Source organism: Puma concolor, chromosome A1 (genome assembly GCF_028749965.1).
Source record: "Puma concolor isolate L17-30 chromosome A1, mPumCon1.1.hap2, whole genome shotgun sequence".
Classification (NCBI taxonomy): Eukaryota; Metazoa; Chordata; class Mammalia; order Carnivora; family Felidae; genus Puma; species Puma concolor.
The window spans coordinates 47,462,971-47,487,403 of NC_141667.1; the positions used below are offsets into that span (position 1 = coordinate 47,462,971).

The window sequence follows — 24,433 nt, forward strand, 5'->3', positions numbered from 1 at the left end:
CCACTGGCCCGGGCCAGGCACGTGACGAGAGAAAAAGTTTGGGTCTGTGTGGACTGGAGACAAAAACGCCCTTCTGGTCGAAGGACATCTCTTGAAAGCGGAGAGGAAATGCGCACTTCAAGTAGGAGCCTCGAAGAGCCCGTTCGGCCAAACTCTGAGCTTTTTAACCCCCTCTTTTTAAAAACTTCCTTCATCTTCCCTAGCTTAAGAAAATGTTGCTGTCCCGTAGGAGGCTGGTGCATTAAAAAATGTGGTTATATATAAAAAAAATCAAATCAAATCAGATTTTTAAAAATAGGGCGCCTGGCTGGCTCAGTTGATGGAGGCTGCTACTCTAAATGTCTAGTGAGTTCCAGACCCACGTTGAGCATAGAGATTAATTTTAAAAAAATAATAAACTTAAGATGTGGGTATCCTATACTGTGGAAGGCAGAAAGTAGGCAATTCAGGTGGACAAAAAGATTACATGGACCAGAAGATCTCATTTTCTCATTTTTATTGTTTCTGTTGCTGCTGAGGGCAGGCAAGGAGGAGAAATTCATCAACTATTATATCACTATATATTCTGGTGAATCTAGATGCAGGAAAGGTACTCCTGTAGAGGTTAAGTTTACATGTTGACTGAAACAGCTAACATTAGGATACGGGATCCATGACCTGAAATGGTGAGCTCTTTTGAAAAAGAACGGAGTTTTATTTTTAAATTTCTAAAAACTATTTTTGAATAGGCAATATGTGTACCTGATATAAAATACAAGAAGATCAAAGAGTGTCTATAGTAAAAAGTCTTTTTTCACTCTTTCCCAGTCCCTTAATTCTCCCAAGAGACACCTTCTGTGACCAGTGTTTTGCATATCCACCCAGAGCTTGTCTGTGTAAATATAAACATGTAAGTCTCCTCCTCTTCTTTAGAAACAGCACACTGTACATGCTTATTCTGCTCCTTGCTTTTTTCACTTAGCACGCAAACTTGGAGATTGTTATATACAGTTCCTTTAAGAACTACCACATTCTTTTTAATAGCTTCATGCTGTCCCATTACCCACATGTGTCATTATTTGGCCAAAGAAGGACTATATCTTAGTCATCTTTCCCTGCCTAATTCCTGGCACCATGTAAGGGCTCAGGAAACACGCAATTCTTGCTCACAAATTAATTAATTTTGTATAACTTATCCATGTTTTTCCTCCTCTCTCCTTTCAGAGGTAGCAGTATTTTTTTTTAATACTCCAGATATTTCTATAACGTATAGATTTCCCTGCAGACCGAGTCTGCCTTCTGCACTGATCAAACCTTGCTACCTGATCCAATGCCCACCTTAATCTAGCTCCTTTCATATAACAGTACTCCCCACTACTTCCTACTTTTTTTTTTTAAGTTTATTGGAGGGAGAGAGAGAGTGAGCGCACACGTGTGTGCATGTGTGTGTGCAAGTGGGGGAGGGGCAGGAAGCAGAGAGTGCTGAAGGGAGAGGATCCCAAGCAGGCTCCACACTTGAGTTCAGAGCCTGACGGGGAGCTCGATCCCACCAACCACAAGATCATGACCTGAGCCAAAATCCAGAGTCGGATGCTTAACTGACTGAGCCACCGAGGTGCCCCTACTTCCCACTTTCTAATGCTCTGGGCATCACTGTTATGTGGACGCATTGTTGATCACTTACTATGTGGAGAATTTGTTTTTCTCTATCTTCTGTTATCCCTACCCTTATATCATTGCTCATAGACTTTCCCATCCAGACTTTCCTTCCTGGTCCTGTCCATGATTCTACCTCTGGTTCTTTTCTTCCTGAACGTTTTTAGCTTATGTGGTCAGTGTTTCCCCGGAGTAGCAGGCAATTTTTTCTATAGTCATTTCAAGCAGGAGCTTTGTGTATCTCGGTGGTATAATTCTGGTGCATAGTAGGTCCCCAGTAAGGCTTGCATAAATGAGAATCTCTCTTTGGTCCTCCTGGGTTTTCTCTTCATCCTGTCTTTGAGGAATTGCTCAGCTTTCTTGTCACCCCAAGGTTGTGTAAGATGCCCCTCTCCTGGCTGCTCTCCTTTAAAGGAAGTGCTCTTGAGAAGAGGTCCTGAGATCCTGGAAGAGGGTGGGTCTGGGTTCAAACTGAACGCTGTCACCCACCAACTTTGTATTTCAAATCCAAAAACAGTTGACTCTTAAATAACACAGGTTTGAATTGTGTGGGTCTGCTTATATGTGAATTTTTTTCCATATGGTACAGTAATGTGAATATATTTTCTCTTATGATTTTGTTAATAACATTTTCTTTTCTCTAGCTTACTTCATTGTAAGAATACAATATATACGGGTGGCTGGGTGGCTCAGTCGGTTAAATGTCCAACTGTTGATTTTGGCTCAGGTCATGATCTCACAGTTCATGAGTTCTAGCCCTGCGTGGGGCTCCCTGCTGACAGCAAGGACAGTGTGGACAGTGTGGAGACTGCTTGGGATTCTCTCTCTCCCTCTGTCTACCCCTCCCTGCTTGAGAACTGTCTTTCTCTCAAAAAAAAAAAAAAAAAAAAAAAAAGAAAACAGTATACAATACATATAATATACAAAACATGTTAATTGGTTGTTTATGTTATCAGTAAGGCTTCTGGCTAACAGTGGGCTATTAATAGTTAAGTTTGGGGTGTCAAAAGTTATATAAAGATTTTCAACTGTGCAGGGCATTGGAGCCCTTAACCGCTGCATTGTTCAAGGGTCAACTTATATTTCAAACATTTTATCTTCCTACACATAATATACTTTAAGAAATGCATCTCAGGCACCTGGGTGGCTTAGTTGGTTAAGTGGCTGACTCTTGAGCTCAGCTCAGGTCTTGATCTCAGGGTTGTGATTTCAAGCCCTGTGTTGGGCTCTGTGCTGGGCACGGAGTCTACTTAAAAAAAATGCATCTTGGCTTTGGGAGTAGATTCCATGATTCATCACTTACATACAACACCACCCAGTGCTCATCCCAGCAAGCACCCTCCTCAATGCCCACCACCCATTTTCCTTTCTCACCTGACCCCCATCTCCTTCCACCCTCAGTTTGTTCTCTATTTAAAAGTCTCTTATGGTTTGCCTCCCTCTCTGTTTGTAACTATTTTTAATTTCCCTTCCCCCATTGTCTTCTGTTAAGTTTCTCAGCTTTCACATATGAGTGAAAACATATGATATCTTTCTCCTACTGACTTATTTCACTTTGTATAATACCCTCCAGTTCCATCCACATTGTTGCAAATGGCAAGATTTCATTCTTCTTCATTGCCGAGTAGTACTCCATTGTGTGTGTGTGTGTGTGTGTGTGTGTGTGTGTGTGTATATATATATATATACACATATATACACACACACATATATATATATATATATATATATATATATATATATATATATACCACATCTTTATCCATTCATCAGTTGATGGACATTTGGGATCTTTCCATAATTTGGCTATTGTTGAAAGTACTGCTATAAACATTGGGGTACAAGTGCCCCTATGCATCAGCAATCCTGTATCCCTTGGGTGAATTCCCAGCAGTGCTATAGCTGGGTCATAGGGTAATTCTATTTTTAATTTTTTGAGGAACCTCCACACTGTTTTCCAGAGTGGCTCTACCAGTTTGCATTCCCACCAGCAATGCAAGAGGGTTCCCGTTCTCGACAACATCTGTTGTTTCTGAGTCATTAAATTTAGCCACTCTGGTGTGAGGTGGTATCTCAATGTAGTTTTGATTTGTATTTCCCTGATAAGAAATGCATGCATTGAGAATAACAGGCTTGGCTGGACAAGGATTTCCCCTGTCTGCTTCTTAAGCAGAACCATGTTACAATCAGTGTTTCAATTTATTTAACCAATACTCTCGTGCTCATGTTGGCAACACATATACTAAAACTGGAATGATACAGAGAAGATTAGCATGGCCCCTGCGCAAGAAATTCGTGAAGCATTCCATATTTTTTTGTATGGAACTAGAAAAGACCCTGAGTAGCCAAGCAGTCTTGAAAAAGAAAACCAAAGCAGGAGGCATCACAATCCCAGATTTCAGGCTATACTACAAAACTGTAATCATCAAGACAGTATGGTACTGGCATAAGAACAGACACTCAGATCAATGGAACAGAATACAGAACCCAGAAATGGACCCACAAACGTATGGCCAAGTAATCTTTGACAAAGCAGGGAAAAATATGCAATGGAATATTTAACCTATACTCTCCTAGCTGAGATTTGTTCAAGCCTTACTTACTTTCTATAGTTTGTGGTCCAAAAACAAAAGTTTTTTATTCACATAGGAAATTATATTATTGGATATATTCTTCTCCAACTACCCTCTCATTCATTTGGGGCCTCCCTCCCATTGAGAATCAGTGATTTACACAATTGTTCTAATTTTGCAATCCATAAATACAGCATAGGCTCCACTGTTTACAACAGATACCCAATGCCGCCTGAACTACAAGCCATCTGTGTTTTTCATTTCTCCTCAATAACCTGAGAAATGAACACCCAGTTCTGGGTGAGGGTGGGGGTTCTGGAGATGGAGACAGTGTGTTTCCTGTTTGATTGTTTCAGTGTACACACCAGGCCCAGTGCTGCAGGAAAAAAAAAAAAAAAACAAAAGTCTAAGAAAGGTTTGCAGAGACTGCTCTTCATGTGACTAGCTCCTGATAGGGCTGTCCTCTCCTGAATGTAGTTGCAAGTGGGTGAAAGGACATTAGAAACCCACAAGATGGGTGGGGTGTGGAGTGTTTTGCCTGCCTTCTCCATGTCAGTATTGCTCAATGGAATGATTGTTAAGCCTGCACCAGAGCTAACAAACACTGAATATCACAGGGATAACAGACACGCCAGAAACAATAGTTTATTCAATAGACTTACATGTCTTCCTCAGTGTGAGGTGTTTTTCTTCTATTAATACGGCAATAACCTTATGAGATAGTTACAGCCCTGTGTTACAGATGAGACAGACCCTCATTTGGAGGGGAGATGAGGAGTGGGGTTCAGAAAGCGCACTTGATGCGCTGATCTGGGGACTTGGGGTGGGAGTTCACCTCCCTGGAGAATAGCTTTTGGGTACTCGGTTTGAAATTGCCGCTGAAGGCTTGCTCTGCCTCCCAGCCTCGAAAATGGAAGCAGGATTCTGGAGAATCCCCGTTGGAGGAAATGTTTAAAAGCAGCAAGGCCCCGTGGCTTGGGAGTAAATTTGCTATCCACTTGCCAACAGCCTTCTTCAAGGGAAGGCTCCTAGGGTTGTGGCTAGAGCCTTGCTTTGGGCCGTCCGCACTAGCCAGTCTCAGGGACTGGGTGGAGCTCTTGCGGGAGAGGCTAGAAGGGCGGCTCGGAATTGACAGCTGTGTGCAGGAAGTCGGTGCTTTGTCTTCTTCCCCAGGGCCGGAGAACGAGGCAGCGCTGCAGCCGAGCCTGCTCAAATGATGCCAAGGACAGGAGTTGGTAGACAGCCCCCTCTCTCCAGAAAGGATCAGGGCGCGGGTGGAGGCTTTGGAGGCTCCTAGGCCAGGCCTGGGCCCAGTGTTCTCTCAAGGAAAACGTGCAGAGCCTGCCTACTGACCGCCGCCTCCAAGCTCCTCAGACCGCCGGGCGACGCGGTTCTCCCACGGGAGGCCGCATCTTCTTTGTAATTCGAGCAGGCCCTGGCGGGCCGGTTGCTGTGGTAACGCTGCTTTTCCCGACTCTGTAAGGCGGGAGGAGGGAGGCGGGCCTTGCCGGACGTCACGGAGACTGGGTTTGGGGGTGCTGCCCACCCCCGACTAATTGTTTGCCAGAAAGGAAGCCTAGAGATAGATGTTTCGTTAACTGAGGGGTCCAAGGGGCTGCATTAGTACGGACGGAAGGGATCAGGATCCACCCCCATCAACCTCCCCCCAAAGTCCGCTCCTGCCAACGATTTTAACGGTCTATCAAAGCAGGGCGGAGGGGGAGTTGCAATTCGGGGATTTGGTCAGATGGTCCACGCCCCTTCCTCGGGTTTGATGTTTAGGCCACGCCCACCCCGAGCCGGGGCCAGTTCTAGGCCACGCCTCTCCCCTGGGCACGCGGAAGAACCAAAAAGGAGTAGTATTGTGAAATTGAATTGAGCCAGAGCAACTAACGCGCTAAGTCCTGGGACGGGTCGTGTTCCGCAGGCGTCCGCCGAGACCGCCCCGCCCCGCATTTTCGGGTAGCCCTCATGGTTTTGCGCCTGCGCACTGCCCCCGCGAGCTCACGGGTTGGACGAACACGCAGAGTCGCCGCGGCGCGCAGAAGGGGAGGAGCAGGCATGAGCAGGCGCGCGCGCGCCCGTCTGGAGGACGCTAAGGGAGCAGGCGAGTCGGGAGGATCCAGTGGGTAGAGTGGTTCGCCCAGGTTTCTTTGGGCAGTGCGTAAGGCCGCTCTGGGCACGAGGGCGCCCATCTCACTGGCTCGCTCGGTTCCCGGAGCAGATCCGGGGCAGTAGGAGAGCGCCGGGTCAGGGGCCGCCGCCGCCGCCGCTCCCGGGGGACTCTGCCCGCCAGCCCGCAAGCCCGCGCTTCGCGGGCCCAGCCGTCAGGGTAAGCGGGCTCGCGCTCACCAGAGAGACGAGCGAGATGGGAGATTGTGGGAGGCCATCGGGGACCTGTGGGAGGAAGGGGCTTTGGGGCGTGCGTGAGGGGCAGGGGGTGTGAAAAGAGAAAGAGGGCCATCAAATAGTGGTAGTATTACCAACCACTACCACACAATAATGATATTCTAGTGGTTTGTGTCAGGACTTTATCAAGCACCTTATTTGCTTTCTGTTAACATCTACTGCAGTCTTCTGAGGTGTATGTTATTAAACCCATTTTACAAGATAGGAAAACTGAGGCACCAGAGAGGTTAAGTAGCTTATGCAAAGCCACACAGCTGGTCGGTCTGGGTTCGAACGCAGGTCGTTCTGGCCCGAAGGCGTGTAATTAAAAAAGAAAAAAAAAAAAAAAAAAAAAAAGAGGGAGGGTAGAGGGAAGAGGGGCGGGATGAGTGTTGTTTGGGGAGGGAGGGTGATCCAGAACAGGAAGAGAACGATGATGGGAGACTGTAAGGGAGAGGACCTGAGTTTGGAACCTTGCGTGCCTCCGCCTTCTTGGTTCTTTTGGCCCCACAACTTTTCTTTGCTATTCTGTTTATGAGCCATAGCTATTGCTCTGGAGGCCTGGACCACATGGTTGGTTTTAAGAACTGGTTGAACTGCGGTTAAGTCCAAGGTAGTTGTCTTCGGACACTGTTTGGGGGGCGGAGGTGATGGAGGACGGCGGGCCGTGTATGGAGAGGACCCTCTTCCAAGCTGCTGCCATTTCTTCTAACTTGCTCCCACTTCCTTTTCCATCTTATCCATGTGCGGTAAAGCCTTTGTTCAGTTCTCTAGAATTGAGGAAGTGATGTTTATGGTCTCCTTGCACACTTAGGCTTAAACAAAACAAAACTGGAAAAACCAAACAGTCTTTTCCTAAGCAAGTCTCTGGATTGCTTGCAGAGAAAGCTTGCCGGTGGCTTTATTCGTAGTTGCTCTTTTAGAGCTTGCCTGGGTAAATAGCTTTGCTTTGGAGAAGTTTATCCTATAGGTCAGCAGGAGCGAGCTCACAGATTTTACTGCAGATCAGCATAGGTCAAGGACCTCAGTAATTCCTGTATCTGACCTTTCCTTCTTGAGCAGTCTAATGCTGGGAACCAACAGGTATCAGTGTTTGTATTTTGCTTTCATATAGAGTGGAGTAGCTCACGGGAGAGTCAAGTTTTAAAGTCAGCCTGTGAGGGAAACTGCATGGGGATCAGAATTATCCTTAAAAATTCCTTAGGAGGTACAAGGTTGTACATCAGGGCCATTCTGTTTCTCAGTAAATCTAGCACAGTTTTTCCTTAAGCCTTTAAACTTGTTACTGTTTCTCTGGTTGCAACCCAGGTAAAGTAATTAGCCTAGCTTTAGGGTCTGTGTTGCACAAATAAACATATTTGAATGGAATAGAGTCCTTCCACGTTGTGAGGTGTGCTATGCCCTGCTGGCACGGAGAGGCACTGAGAGAGGAGGAAGACTGACCAAGGAGAACAGTATGTTTGTGATTCCCGTCTTACGCTTCTTCCAGAGCATGTGCTCGCTGAGTGGAAAGTAGCAGGCAAAATTGCTGGCATCATTCAGTATCATTATTTCTCTTCTTTGGCTAACATAACCAGTAATCTATGCTAAGCTAAATGTGCATAAGGTGATTCCTTTTCAGCTTTCGAGTGGCATTACATTTTGGGGTTTGCAAGCTATTCCCCCACAATTTTCCTAGATAAGGGTTTGGTGTGAGAACTCATCTTAGGTATTTTTTGCCAGTGGTCTGCACTTATGTTCCCCATTTATCAGATATATATAGCAATGGTTAGCTTTTTGAAAGTGGCTTAGCTTTTTAAAAAAATTTTCTTGGAAATGGAAGTCATGATAGTGCTTTTTAAATTTAATGTGTCTAAATTTCTGTTTTATCTGCAAAATGTAGTGAAGACACCACTGTACAAAGTTGTTGTGAGGTTTGTCCACTGTTAACTTTGAAGCAAAATCCCACATTTTGTATCACCTGTACTCTGTTTTGCATTATCTCTAAAAGATGAGGACTCTTTTTTAAATTTATTTTTTTTTTCAACGTTTATTTATTTTTGGGACAGAGAGAGACAGAGCATGAACGGGGGAGGGGCAGAGAGAGAGGGAGACACAGAATCGGAAACAGACTCCAGGCTCTGAGCCATCAGCCCAGAGCCCGACGCGGGGCTCGAAGTCACGGACCGCGAGATTGTGACCTGGCTGAAGTCGGAAGCTTAACTGACTGCGCCACCCAGGTGCCCCGAGGACTCTTTTTAAAAAAAAAAAAAACATGACAATATAACACCAAAAAAAAAAAGCAACCCCCCAAACAAAACCAAAACCAGCCATTATTCAGACTTTTGTCTTAAAAATGTCAGTTTAAAAAGATTTCTAATAGTTTGTTTAAAGCGGGACCTAATTAAGGTCTGTAGATTTTGATGGGCTGATACGTCTCTTGAGAGTCTTTTACTTTTTAAAAAAAATTTTTTTGTGTATTTATTTATTTATTTAGTTAGTTAGAGGGAGAGCATGAGCAGGGGAGAGGCAGAGAGAGAGAGAATCCGAAGCAGGCTCCACACTACTCGTGCAGAACCCGATGTGGGGCTTGAACTCACGAACCATGAGATCATGACCTGAGCCCAAACCCGATTTGGGCGCTTAACCGACCGAGCCACCCAGACACCCAGTAGAGTCTTTTACTTTTAGTACTTGCAATTTGTTGAAAAATCTGGGTTATTCTGTAGATTCCCACAGTAGTTTCTGGATTTTGCTGATTGCCTTTCTGTGGTGTCATTTATCATGTTCCTCTGTCCTCTTTGTTTCCTGTAAATTGGTCCTGTAAATTTGGTCAGATTCAAGTTAGATTTTTTTTTGGCAAGACTTATTCATAGTGGTGATGTATTGTGTCAGGAGGCAATGGTATGTGGTTGTCTCTTTTTATAGTAATTACAGCCATTGTGATATTTTAACAACTTTATTGATGTGTAATTCATACTATAAAACTTACCCATTTTAATGTAGAGTTCAGTGATTTTTACTAAATATATGAAGCTGTGCAGTCATCAGATAGTTGAGTTTGGTAACATTTCTATCACCTCAATAGCATACCTCATGCCATTTACAGTTAATCCCCATTCCCATCCCACTGCTGTAGTCTACTTTCTGCCTTTATAGATTTGCCTTTTCTGGGTATTCCATATAGATGCCATTTTGATATTGCCCAGATCTATGAATTCTTTGGGAGTTACAGAACAGTGAGATTCTCTCAGTCCGTATTTCTTAGCTTTATAATTTCTATTAAAAGAAACTTTTCCTCACCTCTTAAGTTACTTAGTACAATTTACATAGGAAAGACAAGACACGTATTTTAAAAAATAGATTGATTTACTAGCATTCTCTAGTGGTGACCAGTGAGGTTTATTTTCTTAGGTTTAAATCCATGAGTTCATAGTGAATTGTCGGAGAAGTCTGAATACATTGTACTGACTATTCATAATGGTGTTTATATTATCTTTTCTTTGACCAGAGGGAGCCTCTTCAGATTATTTCCTGAGTTTTTTTTTTTTTTTTTTTTTTTTTTTGACACACCCCTAAGAGCTTCTTAGCTGGGGAGCCTGGTTCTAAGGGTTTAGTGTAAATACTTAGTTGTCTTCTTTTTTTTTTTTTTTTTTAACGTTTATTCATTTTTTTTTGGGACAGAGAGAGACAGAGCATGAACGGGGGAGGGGCAGAGAGAGAGGGAGACACAGAATCGGAAACAGGCTCCAGGCTCTGAGCCATCAGCCCAGAGCCCGACGCGGGGCTCGAACTCACGGACCGCGAGATCGTGACCTGGCTGAAGTCGGACGCTCAACCGACTGCGCCACCCAGGCGCCCCAGTTGTCTTCTTTTTAAGTCTGCTCTTTTCTGCTTGGAGGCCAAAGGCATATTTTTGCTTGGGTCCCTTTTGCTGGTTCACTCTTAGGGAAACGTATTCATAGTCATACCCACTTCCCCTGCAGTAGTTTATGGTTGTGTTTGAAACAATACCAGTCTACGGCCATACCACCCTGAATGTGCCCAATCTCTGAAATGACACCAGAAAGGAAGTGCATTGTTTCAGTTAGGAAAATAAGGAAGTGAAGTGGTACTGATTTAACATTAATGGGCATAAAAATGGCTTTGTGCCATCTTGCAGGAGAAAACCTTAAACACAACGTAGAATTGAATCCGAGTCCTTGCATTCTCTTAATTATGGTCATATAGTGGAATTTACTCCACACTCAGTTTGGACTTCACCCCTTTTGGATGTTCTTTATATGTTCATCTGCAAGTCTTTAATTCATACCATTGTGTACAGAATGGAAATGAGAAGAAATGGATTCTGCCTTTAACAAGTGTCCACCCATATTTGTTAGGAATATACCACAGTCTACTTAAGTTTTAGAGTAATTACAGTAAGTCTGTTATAATTTCAGAGAAACATCTGTTGAAGTGTAGGATACCTTGAATAAATGGAATCTTTCAGGGTTGCTGACAGACCAACAGGTTTCCCAGAACTTTCTCGGAGAAATGATGACGTTTGAGAATGACAGTTTTGTTTTGATCCGGATTCTTATGGTTGCATCTACCTGTCAGGAAAGTAGGAAGGAAAGATTTCATTTTACTGTTTCTAGGAATTTTCCTCTGAATACGTGTATATACTGGAGTCCACTCTTACATTGTGTTGAGTATTCCCTGTGGTGGGGTTGCCTTTTTAATTTTTTAAAGTTTATTTATTTATTTTGAGAAAGAGCATGAGCAGGGGAGGGAGGGAGAGAGAGAGAATCCCAAGCAGGCTCTGCGGGGTCAGCAGAGAGCCCTATGTGGGGCTCAGTCTCATGAACTGTGAGATCATGACTTGAGCTGAAAATCAGGAGTCAGACACTTAACTGACTGAGCTGCCAGGCGCTTTGGGGGTTGCCTTTTTAAAGAAAGGCCATTATGATAAGCTCCTTTTGGTCTTTTTATGATCAAGCATCTCATTGCTACAATAATAGCATTACCCTGAAGCTGAACTACACTGAGTTTCATTTTGCAGACTACTGTTTCCCCCTAGTTTCCTCCCAGAATATACATTGTAAATCATTATCTTTTCCTGTTGAATTATTTATACTTGCCATCTTCTCGAGGCACCTGGGTGGCTCAGTTGGTTAAGTGTCAGACTTTAGCTCAGGTCATGATCTCACATTTTGTGAGTTTGAGTCCCCCATCGGGCTCTGTGCTAACAGCTCAGAGCCTGGAAGCCTGCTTCAGATTCTGTGTCTCCCTCTCTCTCTGCCCCCTTCCCCACCTGTGTTCTTGTCTCTTATCTGAAAAGTAAATTAACATTTAAAAAAATTACATACTTGCCATCTTCTCTACTCCTATTGTTGAATTGCTTAGTTTCTTTATATTATTATGTGTTTAAAAGTAGACTTTAATAACTCCAATTCTGATTTTCATTGTGGTGGTTAAAGATTCATTTAGTGGTGTTGGTTTTTACAATCTAAAATCCCTCACTTCATGATCTATTTGCACAAATGTAAAGAGGCACTGTGTTACGTTAGTTAATTGCCTCTAGTTATATGTGACTTTTTGATGGTGGAGAAAAGGAATTTCTCCTTTTTTAGGGGGTGGAGGGAGGAGTCACTAAGACTTAGATGTACATTCTTTCTGGCTTTCAGAGATCCAGGTACATGTAAACTAGCTAAAGAGATTCTTTTAAAATGTTTCCATGATTTGGTCTCTGTGCAAGTGTTGTGAAAGTTACAGATAAGGGAGTATTTGTGGTCATTGGAGGCTATTTTAGTGTTTAGGTAGTCTGGAAAGGGCTCAAAAACTGGTTTAGGGTGGTGGTTTCACTTCTGTGCTAAAGGGCAGCTTGGGCAAAAGTTTCTTCAGGTTTGTTTCTGTCTGTCTCTCTCCCTCCCTCCCTCTCTTTCTTTTATTTTATTTTTAAGTAATTGCTATACCCAACATGCATCTCAACTGTACAACCCTGAGATCAAGAGTCACATGCTCCACTGACTGAGCCAGCTAGGCACCCCAGTTTCTTCAGATTTCTTAAGTAATTTTAGTTTCTTCAGGTTAAAGACGTGTGTGTGTGTGTGTGTGTGTGTGTGTCTTGACCAAGATAGGTTTCCCCATCATAATAAATGGGGAATAAATACAAATATAACTATCTTAATGTTTTAGCTTATTAAACTGATGAAGTGATTTTTTGATACCTTTGTTTTGTTGGCATCTTGCCAGTGTGTACATTTATGTGATTTCAAAATATGTTTTTGAATCTAGATCAGATCAACCATTGGCTTGCCCTCTAATAAAGTCAGCTGAAAGTGACTGCTCAAGTTTCTTCAAGATGCCTGCAGCACTTGTGGAGAACAGCCAGGTTATCTGTGAAGTCTGGGCCAGCAATCTAGAAGAAGAGATGAGGAAGATCCGAGAAATTGTGCTCAGCTATAGTTATATTGCCATGGTAAAGAGCTCCACTCTTTCTAACTCACCTTCTGCTGCGGACTTAGGGAATACTCAGTGTGAGATTTTGAAGGAAAGACTTCCACCAAAGCCATGGTAAATTAAACTTGGTGGAAGGTTGTGAAGCTTTTATGAAACCTCAAGGTAGTCAGTGGGTCTGAGAAGGATGTAACCTCTAGTATCTTAGACTTTTTGTAATGTTACTCTGTATTGACAAATGTTTAAGGCAAAAGTTGTGTTAGCCAGTAGGGCACATCTATACCACAGATGCGGTGAATTTGACAGTGTTTTTTTAAAAATTAGTTATCAGCATTTAAATATAGAGAGACCTCTCTTAAAGCCCAGATTTCTGGTATCTCTGGAAAACACTGGGAAGATCTGGCATGGGATTCGCATTCTTGCCTGGCGGTGAGTGGCTGGAGAGGCAGATGTGTGTCATGGTGATACCAACGGTCTCTTCTAGAGGAGGATGTACCTTCTGTGCTCCAGTCCCCATTACTCATAAGCATTACGTCTTTAGCCTTGTATTTAAAATTCTCTGTGGTCTTGTTCCAGGCTTTTTACTCAAGGTAAGTATAGCAGTTGTTTTTTTAAATTACTGTTTCACTTCCCCATATTTGTAGTTTTGTTCATACTTTGTTCTTAATCTAGACTTTTTTTAATTCACCGTATACGAACCTAGCATGTCCTTAATTGATCTATAGTTAGTCAGCCGCTCTTACATCCTGCCTAGGATCTCCTCTAAGTTGCTGCACAAAGCTTCATGATTCTAGTGCTCCTTCTGTAGATATCAATGAAATCAATATTTAATTTTTAAAAATATTTATTTATTTTTGAGAGAAAGAGAGCGAGTGGGGGAAGCGCAGAGAGGGGCACAGAGGATCCTAAGTGGAGTCAGTGCTGACAGCAGAGAGCCCGACGTGAGGCTCGAACTCATGAACTGTGAGATCATGACCTGAGCCGAAGTTAGATGCTGAGTTGACTAAGCCACCCAGGTGCCCCAAAATCATATATTTCTTTAAATAATTTTTTTAATGTTTATTTATTTTTGAGATAGAGACAGAGCAGGAGTGAGGGAGGGGCAGAGAGAGGGGAAGGCATACGATCCAAAGCAGGCTCCAGGCTCTGAGCTGTCAGCATAGAGCCCAATGCAGGGTTTGAACCCACAAAAACGCGGGATCACGACCTGAGCTGAAGTCAGATGCTCAATCGACTAAGCTATCCGGGCGCCCCCCCAAAATCAATTATTTTAAGATAGGTTTTTGTGCCCAAGCTTGGGCTTGTCATATAACTTTTATAAATTGAGATAAAATTTTTATGAATGATAAATTCAGCATCCACTGTTTTGTGAAACCTAATGATGACAGACCTTTTCCTTTTCTAGGACACAGAATTTCCAGGTGTTGTGGTGCGACCAATTGGTGAATTTCGTAGTTCCATAGATTACCAGTATCAGCTTTTACGGTGCAATGTTGACCTTCTAAAAATTATCCAGCTGGGCCTTACATTCACAAATGAAAAGGGAGAATATCCTTCTGGAATCAACACTTGGCAGTTCAACTTCAAATTTAATCTTACGTAAGTGAGACACTTCTCAGTGTTATTCTTAGATCTGCTACATTTGTATAGACTGTGATCTCTAACTGATTTTATTAATTTAAAGTTTTCTTTCTGTTGAAACCAGGTAAGGATTGGACACAGCAGCCAAACAGAGAATGGAATAAGGAATCTCAGAAAGTAAAGTCCCTCTTAAAGAACACTTACAGGTCAACAATAAAAAGACAACTCAGTTAAAAATGGGCATCAGATCTGACTAGAAATTTCTCCAAAGAAGATATAGATATGGCTAATAAACCCATGAAAAGATGGTCACCACCACTAGTCATGAGGGAAATAAATGTAAATCAAAACCACAGCGAGCCACCCACTGGGTGGCTATAATGAGAAAGACACAAGAACAAATGTTGGCAAGGGTGTAGAGGAATTAGAATCCTCACACATTGCTATTGGGAAAGTAAAATGGTGCAGCCTCTTTGGAAAATAGGCAGTTTCTCAAAAGGTTAAACAGAGAGTTACCATATGTCCCAGTAATTTCTGTCCTAGGCATATACCTCAGAGAAATGGAAACACACATCCATACAAAAACTTGTATGTGGTGAATGTTCATTACAGCATTATTTGTACAGGCCCTAAAGTGGAAACTATCCAGATGTTTGTGAACTGATGAATGGATACAATAAATGTGGTATATCCAGGCAGCGGCTTATTGGGACAGTAAAAGAAAGAAGTACTAATACATGTTGTCTATTGATGTGCTTTGAAAACATTATGCTAAGGGAAAAAAGCCAGACACAAAAGACCATGTATTGTATGATTTTGTTTATATGAAATGTTCAAAATAGGCAAATCTGTAGAGTCAGAATAGGTTAGTGGTTGTCTAGAGTATAGGGGGGTTATGTTATGGGGCAGTGGGGAATGATTGCATAATAGGTATGGGTTTTCTTTTTGAGGTGATGAAGTGGCCTGTGGTGGTGGTTGCACAACTCTGAAAATATTGAAAACTGTTGAATTGTATATTTAAATGAGTGAATTGTTTAGTTACGTGAATTATAGCTGTTTAAAGTGAAAAAGTAAAGTCAGTTCCCCAGTTAGGGGATCAGTGTTTGAATTGCATTTCTGCCATTTTTTAGCTGGGTGGTTTGGAGTTCATTTTATCTTCTGTAATTCAGTTTCCTTATCTGTAAAATAAGATTACTATGTTTCATAACAGAAGAAATAAGCTATAGAGTAGATGCTAATCAAGAGTAGGTGAAACTGAAGCCTGATAGTGGGCAAATTTTGATGTTTTAGAAACGTGGGTAAAAAAATACATAACATAAAATTTGCCATCGTAACCATTTTTAAGTTTGCAGTTCAGTAGTGTTAAGTAAGTTTGCATTGTTGTGAAACAGAACTCCAGAACTCTCTCGCAAATCTGACACTCTACCCACTAAACAGCTCTCCTTTTTCTTTTTTTTCTCCAGCTCTTGGTAACTACCGTACTACTTTCTGTTTCTGTCTATTTGACTATTTTAGATACCTCATATAAATGGAACCACTCAGTATTTGTCTTTTTGTGACTGGCTTATTTCACTTAACATAATATCCTTAAGGTTCATCCATGTTGTGGCATGTCAGAATTTCCTTTGTTTTTAAGACTGAATAACATTCCGTTGTATGTTTAGACCACATTTGTTTACCTGTTCATCCACTCATGGACATTCGATTGTTTCCACCTCTTGACTTTTTGAGTATTGCTGCTATGAACATGGATGTGCAGATAATCTTCATGACCCTGCTTCTAGTTCTTTTGGATATATACCCAGAAGTGGGATTGCTGGATCGTTTGGTAGTTCTGTTTTTAAGTTTTTGAGGATGATATAATTTTTTATGGGGAAAAATTAGGGGAGACTATCATTTTGCTGATTGTATGAGGTGGTTTTAGTGTATTTCTTACTGGACCACAGTTCTTGAATACTGCATTCTTTAACTGGGCACCAGGAGCATTTGGTAGCTCAGGAATAATTTTTTGATTGTTCATGTGCTTTGGAGATTTCTTTGAGGTCCAGGAAAAATTTGGGGAGACGATCTGGATTTTTCCTTTAACTTCCTTTCCTTTTTCCGTTAATTCTTTTTTTTTTTTTAGTCCATTGTCAAAGCCTGTTATTTATACCTTAATGGTAATTAATACACAAAGGAAAATAAAAAATTCCCTAGTTGTGTTTTAAGTTTATGTGAAAAACAAATGAAAGGAAAAAAAAAATAGTGAAATCTAGTGGAAAAGAAGTTAACGTAATGGAAGGATCCATCAGAAAATGATGTCTTTTCCCCCCTACTTTTGTGATAGGTGGTATTATAAATATTCCTGTGTTTAAATTGATGGATGTATCTTTGCAGTGGAGTATTATGCCAGAGTTGCAAAGGATGTGTATTTATCAGTATTGGTCTGGAAAGATGGTCTGTGCTATGTAGGTGTAGAGATGGAGGTTGTTGTGTACATGGAGAAAATAGTCTGAAGGCTATATAAAATGAGTTAACAGTTATTTCTGTGAGGTGGTATTATAAGAACATTTTTAAGAGTATTCTATTTTAAATGTTTTTGTATTGGTTGATTCTGTTTTTCTTTAAACAGTGAGAAATGTGGACCTTTTGTATTTAAGAAATTTATTTTGTGGGGGCAAATCTCACTTTTCCATCTGCCGCAGAGATAAGATTATCTACTTTGCATGCTTGTTGGAATATTGGAAAGAATGAATTGATCTGTTCTTAAATTATGAAAGCCTTTCAAGGATACCTGTTCTGTAATTATAAGATGTTAATTTTAAGGTGATGTTAACATTGCTGCCCACTACTTCTGTTAGATTATCCACCACTAAGAAGTGAATACCTTCTTTTTTAGAGAGGACATGTACTCCCAGGATTCCATAGATCTCCTTGCTAACTCAGGACTACAATTTCAGAAGCACGAGGAGGAGGGGATTGACACATTGCACTTTGCAGAGCTGCTTATGACATCAGGGGTGGTTCTCTGTGACAACGTCAAATGGCTTTCATTTCATAGGTCAGTCTCAGAGCATCTATATTTCTCTTTCTTTGGCAGCAGGGGATTGCACTCTGATGTTATTTTTGCAGTACTGATTGCTATCTTCTTCCGGTGACTTATGAAGCAGTTATGAAATTGAAATGGTAACTGGCCCATGTTTCAGTTTTTCAAAAAGTACTTTGGAGCACATACTGGTTTGTTTCATACAGTATTGGGTTCTGTCATTTGGCTGTCAGTGGGTACATTCCAAGTGGAAAGATGGAGGAGGGGAGATCAAAGCACTTGATCATCTTTTTCTCTTAAATGAATGGCCTGGAATTTCGTAGGTACTCCAAAGACAGATTCCTCTTAAGAGATGTTAATTTACATTTTCAGTACTTTAGAATTTTTGGTGGATAAAACCCATATTTTTAAACCCTTGGGTTCTCTTGTATGTCTCTCATATTAGTGTGGTTTGTTAGTATTTAATAGAAAGTTGAGATTACAGTAGGATAAACTAGTTTGGAACACTGAAAGTTACTCACGGGGAGTATCATTAAGTTTTGAGAAATAAAGCAGTTGAATGCTGGGGCCTGGTAACTGCTGTTTTTTCACTCCTTGCCTCATTTTCTCTTGTAGTGGCTATGATTTTGGCTACATGGTAAAGTTACTTACGGATTCTCGTTTGCCAGAAGAGGAACATGAATTCTTTCATATTCTGAACCTTTTTTTCCCATCTATTTATGATGTGAAATACTTGATGAAGAGTTGCAAAAATCTTAAGGTACACAATATATATATTTTTAAATTTTTTTCTTAATGTTTCTTTATTTTCGAGAGAGAGAAGAGACAGCATGAGAGAAAGACTGAGAGCATGAGTGGGGGAGAGGCAGAGAGAGAGGGAGACACAAAATCTGAAGCAGGCTTCAGGCTCTGAGCTGTCAGCACGGAGCCCGATGTGGGGCTCGATCTCACGAACTGTTGAGATCACTACCTGAGCCCAAGTTGAACACTTAACCGACTGAGCCACCCAGGTGCCCCTACAATATTTTCTTAATATTAGTAACAACAACAAAGACAAAAAAGCAGACTTGTCATTTGGCTTCATTGCTGTTTTTAGAAATTATTTGTCATTGTTCTGCATTCTTGAGCGCCAGCTAGGTGCCAACATGGTGCTAGAGAAGTACATATAGAGCTGATTGGCACAGGGATTTGTGTGGTGAATGTCTTTAATCTGGGTATGAAGGGAGCCCTCTGCTTCTCTCATCTTGAGGGAGGAGTTCTTCACTTAGGGCCCACAAACCTAGTGAAACAGTTGGCACCGTGAGGTGTATGTGCAGTTTGTTAAGGATGGGGTCTGGAGCGCACCAGACTCTCAGATGGATTCGTAAGTTGAGATAGTTCGAGAACTCAACACCCTAATAAATTGTTGACATAAGAGATTTGCTGTCTAGAATTGGATTGGTATTTGACTATTTGCTCAGTTTTTATAGCAGTTAGGACTTTAAAATGGGGCAGAGGTCTAACACTATTAATAGTGTATAAAAGAAAGGAGTTGAAAGTGAAATATAACACAGTATATCGTGTGGAGGGCTGAACAGGGGATATTGCTGGGGTAATAAGGCCTTAGCAAATGGCTCCCACTTGTCATTCCCAAAATAATTAAACACAAGAATGGACTTAGTTGACTCCAGTAGACGAGTGGCGGGTCTGAAATATTATCTTTATTTTCTTTACATCTGCAGGGAGGTCTTCAGGAAGTTGCCGATCAATTGGACTTGCAGAGAATTGGAAGGCAGCATCAGGCAGGCTCAGACTCGCTGCTGACGGGAATGGCATTCTTCAGGATGAAAGAGGTAAGGTGGTGCGTTGTCTTTGTGGACCAAGATTTGTTGAAAATTTATAGTTCTTTTGGAAATTGACCACTTTGAAAGCAGTTGTTTTGTTTGTTTGTCATTATGTTCAGTATCCTAAATGTAGTTTGGGAGGCAAAGACACATTCTGAAATGGAGGCCACTCAGCATGCTCAAGTGTAGACATGTACTGGGCGTTCTTAGCAGTTCTCATTCTTGCAGTTATTTGCTTTTCTTCTCGTTTTTTCTTCTCTCATATAAACAAATTCACGTTTGTTCAAACACTCATTTTATGCTTAAATTCTGTTACTTACCAAATGCCTGGCAGCTAACATCATACTCAGTGGGGAAAAGCTGAAAGGGTTTCCTCTAAGATCAGGAACAACACAAGCATGCCCCCTCTCACCACTTTTATTTAACATGGTATTGGAAGTCCTAGCCAGAATAATTAGGCAAGGAAAAGAAACACAAGGAATCTAAATTGGAATGGAGGAAGTAAAACTCACTATTTTCAGATGACATGATATTATACATAGAAAACCCTAAAAAGTCTACCAAAAAAACTCTTAGAACTAATAAATGAATTCAGTAAATAAAATTTCAGGATACAAAGTCAATATTCAGAAGTCTCTTGTGTTTCTGTACATTAATAATGTACTATCGGAAAGAAATTATGAAACAATCCCATTTATAACTGTATCAAAAAGAATCAAATATGTAGGAATAAATTTAACCAAGGAGGTAAAATACCTATACCCTGAAAACTGTAAGACATTGAGGAAGGAAACTGAAGAAGACACAAATAAATGGAAAGATATTCAGTATTCATGGATTGGAAGAATTAATATTGTTAAAATGTCCACACTATCCAAAGCAGTCTACAGATTCAATGAAATCTCTATCAAAATTCCAATGGCATTTTTCACAGAAATAGAACAAATAATCTTAAAATTTGTGTGGAACCACAAAAGACCCCAAATAGTCAAAGCATTCTTGAGAAAGAAGAACAAAACTGGTGGCATCATGCCCCCCCAAGCTTCCTTTGGCAATATCTGGAGACATTTTTGGTTGTCACAATGTGGAACAGCAGGGGAGAGGTCCTCTACTGGCCAGGGACACTGCTAAACATTCTACAGTACCATAGTGCACTGGACAGCTCCCCTCCTTGCCCCTCAACAAGGAATTGTCCTGCCCAGGAAGGCCAAGGTTGAGATAACTCTGCTGAAGTGTGTGATATCCAGTATCTCACTTGTAACAGCCTACTGTTACATTATCCTGTTTTATAGATAGGGAACCGTGGCTTACGGACAGGTATAGAGTGTATAGCCCAAGCTCTTGACCACTGCACTGCTTGTTAAAGAGAAGGGAGATGGAGGTGGCTGTATTAAATAGCAGCAGCAGCAGCAGCAGCAGCAGCAGCAGCAGCAGCACACGGATCCTGCCAGTAAAAGAACTCATGGAGAATAGAAGTCTGTTCAGAAAGGAGAGCCTATATATAAAAGGAGCGTGAGAAGACTGTGTATAGGAAATGTCTTGAGCCTTTCTTAATGAAGTTACTTTCTAGTTGGGTAGATTTTCAGGGCTTTAAGACAGTTGGGAGGTGCTGATATAGTAGTGTGGAGACTTGGCTGGACTCTGGGCGTGATTCTCACCGTGAGTTCTCTGTCCTATTCTGCAGTTGTTTTTTGAGGACAGTATTGATGATGCCAAGTACTGTGGGCGGCTCTATGGCCTAGGCACGGGAGTGGCCCAGAAGCAGAATGAGGATGTGGACTCTGCCCAGGAGAAGATGAGCATCTTGGCCATCATCAACAACATGCAGCAGTGATGGCGGCGAGGCTCTGGAGGGTGGGCCTGATCCCAGAGTGGTGCTTATGTGCTGACTGTTTGTGTGTACTTATCTTCCTCCCCAAGAGAAAACGCTTCTTTTGAGCAAACCGTACCTACCATCTGCGTTGACAGAAAGACTTCTGTTGCATTGAAGACAAAAGACGTCTTTATTTTAGATCCAGAAGAGGGGTTTGCTCTGAATTTGTAAACAAGTCTTCCCTATTCCTCATCCCCAAGCCTCTCCAATTGCTTCCTGCCACCAGCATCCATGGCTCATTTGACACCTTTTTAAATATCCGGGACAAGTCAGAGACGAACTAGTAAAATATATATAATTCTCATCTGTGTCATTATTTTTCTTTTAAATCTGTTGCTCATCTCTGAGGATGAAGACTTCTTGATGTGATTCTCAGCTGAGCTGAGGGCTTCCAGGGAAAGTGGAACGACGTGGCGTTCTTGTGAAGTGGGATATAGATGTCTTTTCCTTCCTTTCCTTTTTAAAAATCTTTTTTGACCCTTCTCAAGGACATTTGCTTTCTTTACACTTTGTTAGTCTTTCGTTGTGTACTATTATGTGGAAATGAATTACTCAGTGCTGACATTTTGAAGACGAGATAATGAAAACTTTTATTAAAAACAAAATTCTTCTGAATCTGTCTACCCTTTATTCATGAGGAACTCCAGAACGGGTGTTAAGTTAACCACTTACGCGTCTTTAAGTCTCTGTTCCATTGTGCCACTGAGATTTGCTGTCACATGTTTATCATTTGAAATCATTTTAAATTTTAATAAAATATGCTGGATTTGTTCCTGAAGGAAATAAGATCAGAATTTTGGACCATAAGTCTTATATTTTCAGTAATGTGATTTCAGATGGTCATGTGTATTCCCCCATGTCTCTTTGTTCTCCCTGCCTTTCCTTTCAGCAAACCTGAGAAGTTAGGGAGATGGATTATGTGAGTACCAGCAGTGTGTTTAAAAAGTTATAGTGGTACATGTAAACAGGGCAGTAAGGAATTTGGTTAGAGTTTTCTTGGAATAATATCCCACAACGGGTGTAGGAAGCTCAGGACTGTGATTTTTTTTTTTTTTTAAACTGGTCATTTAAAAAATGCATTGTTTTTTGAATGACTACAGTATGGCCAATTTAGAAAAACCAAAAACCCCTTTGAAATGGTGGAAATAAAAACTGGTAACTCACTGAAGTGGATGAATAGTCTTGCATTTTAAAAGCTTATGAAAAACTCAATTTCAGATGATTCAAAATGTCAAGTATTATAAGCTGGTATTTAAGATGCTTGTAAATATTATTTATGTTTTTAATTTTGTAAAATAAAGATTTCTTTTTAACCACTGGCATGAAGGTTTGGTCTTTTATAGCTATTAATTACTGGCTGTAGGAGATGGTCATTTGCAGTCAGTGCCTGGAAGCATCTTGACTGTCCCCAAACTCGTCTCAGTTTTCCACAAGTTGGTGTGCATATAAAATGTCTCATTTTGTAGGAGGTTTTTAATGACCAACTGTGTAAATGGAATGGTCTCTTCACTTCACAACCCCCCACTGATCATCCAGCCTTAGTGGGAAAACTAGTTTTAATTCTAGTTCCTGGGACCACTTTACTCCATTTGGTGGATTAGCTTGTTCATTAGCAGACTTTATAGACAAAGCGAGCTTCTGGTATTGTAGAGTTGGCTCCACACTATTTACAACCCTTCCTATTGGCACAAAACAAGGGGTTGTAAGAAGTCTGGTATAGGAGCCAATCTAGGCTTTTGCCTGGGATGTTCACAATTAGGAAGAGAGGTATATATCACTGTGATTTGTGGTAAAGGCAGCACAGGTCAGGGTCAGTGGTTCTCTTTCAAGTTCTTTGGCCTGCTGGTGACTGAGCCCTGCATAGGTGTCCTAAATTTAGATTCAAATGGGGAATTTTATCTTTGCCACACTTGAGGACAGATGTACATGTCAGGAGAAGTATTGAGATGAAGGGTTGAGGAACTCTGTGTCAAGTGGGGAGTCTGGTCACTGCATGGGAGGGATGAGAATTTATTAAGGTGTTCTTAAAGGGAACAAGTCTAGTAGAATTGGCAAAAACTTCACCTTGTATATAGATATGTGAGTGCATTTAGGGTTTTGTGAGTGGTTATCCTCAGAAAGGGATGGTCCTGTAGAGTAACCAAGAGAATGCTAATTATGGGTGAATTCAAGCCCCTCTGTATAAACTGCCAAATGTTTTTAAATTTGTGGTTCTGCTAATGCAATAAGGTTGACTACCAATGACAAGCTTAATTGTTAGCTTGTCCTGATATGCATGAGCTCAGTTTAGAGTCAGATTTTAAGTCCAAGCTATTAATGAGTATTCTAATTTCTCAATTTATTCAGTCTGCAAGTTTCTATTGTGCACCTACTAGATAACAGACACTGTAAATAGGTGCTGGGAAAATAGCACATGGAAGACATAATCTCTACCAATCTCATTGGAGCTTACAATCTGCATTGCCAAAGTACATAATTCACAAAAATACAGTGTGAGCTGTAAAGTACAGCACGCTGATGTCTTTTAGATTGAGGTTCAGGGACAGTTATTAGAGAAAGGACATTTAAGCTGAGATCTAAGAGATGGCTAAGAATGGACCAGGCAGAGGAACAACATGAAAAAGCTACTGAGACAATATGAGAACTTGGTGGATTCCAGCAGCCTAAGAGACCAGTGCGTGTGGAATCTAGAAGCAAGGATGTGAGTGTAAGAACAGGAGTCCAAGAGGTAAAGGCTGGGATCAGGCAGGGCCTTTTAAGCCCTGCAAGATGATTTTTTTTTCCAGTAACAATGGGAAACTACTGCAATAATTTTTTATCAGGGAATTGTCAAGATCTGATTTATAATTCAGTCACTGATGCCATACCAAGAAGATTCTTCATCCCCAGTAACAGTGCATCTTCTTCTCAAAGTTCAAGTAACTGTATAAAGAACTATGAGCATCTAAATTCTATGGTATTTGCTTTTGGGTTTAGCATTTTTAAATTCTAAAGCTAGGTCGAATTCAAACAAAACCCCTGGTCAGTCAGATCTGTGTCTTAAACTTTTCTTCCTAGAGTTCCTGTGAATGAATTTTATTCTTGCTGTCCACAACAATGCCAGCCATAGGAAACT

General features: G+C 41.2%; 1 protein-coding gene and 1 pseudogene across 4 annotated transcripts; both read left to right on the forward strand.

Annotated features, from left to right (window-relative positions):
• Nucleotides 1-3,853: 3,853 nt before the first annotated feature.
• On the forward strand, nt 3,854-3,950 carry LOC112861784 (U6 spliceosomal RNA; annotated as a pseudogene).
• A 1,391-nt stretch (nt 3,951-5,341) lies between these two features.
• CNOT8 (CCR4-NOT transcription complex subunit 8) lies at nt 5,342-22,640 on the forward strand. Of its 4 annotated transcripts, none has more exons than XM_086701185.1 (7): nt 5,342-5,663; nt 12,855-13,038; nt 14,422-14,615; nt 17,476-17,637; nt 18,238-18,382; nt 19,344-19,454; nt 21,130-22,640. In XM_086701185.1, the coding sequence occupies exons 2-7, from the start codon at nt 12,922-12,924 to the stop codon at nt 21,277-21,279; spliced, it is 879 nt and encodes a 292-aa protein (XP_086557311.1). In that variant the 5' UTR covers nt 5,342-5,663; nt 12,855-12,921; the 3' UTR covers nt 21,280-22,640. The 4 variants fall into 4 exon arrangements, with proteins under 4 accessions (XP_086557311.1, XP_086557250.1, XP_086557374.1 ...); XM_086701124.1 differs by lacking the exon at nt 5,342-5,663 and adding an exon at nt 5,753-6,540; XM_086701248.1 differs by lacking the exons at nt 5,342-5,663; nt 12,855-13,038 and adding an exon at nt 14,722-14,803 and having other exon boundaries at nt 14,426-14,615.
• Nucleotides 22,641-24,433: the final 1,793 nt, after the last annotated feature.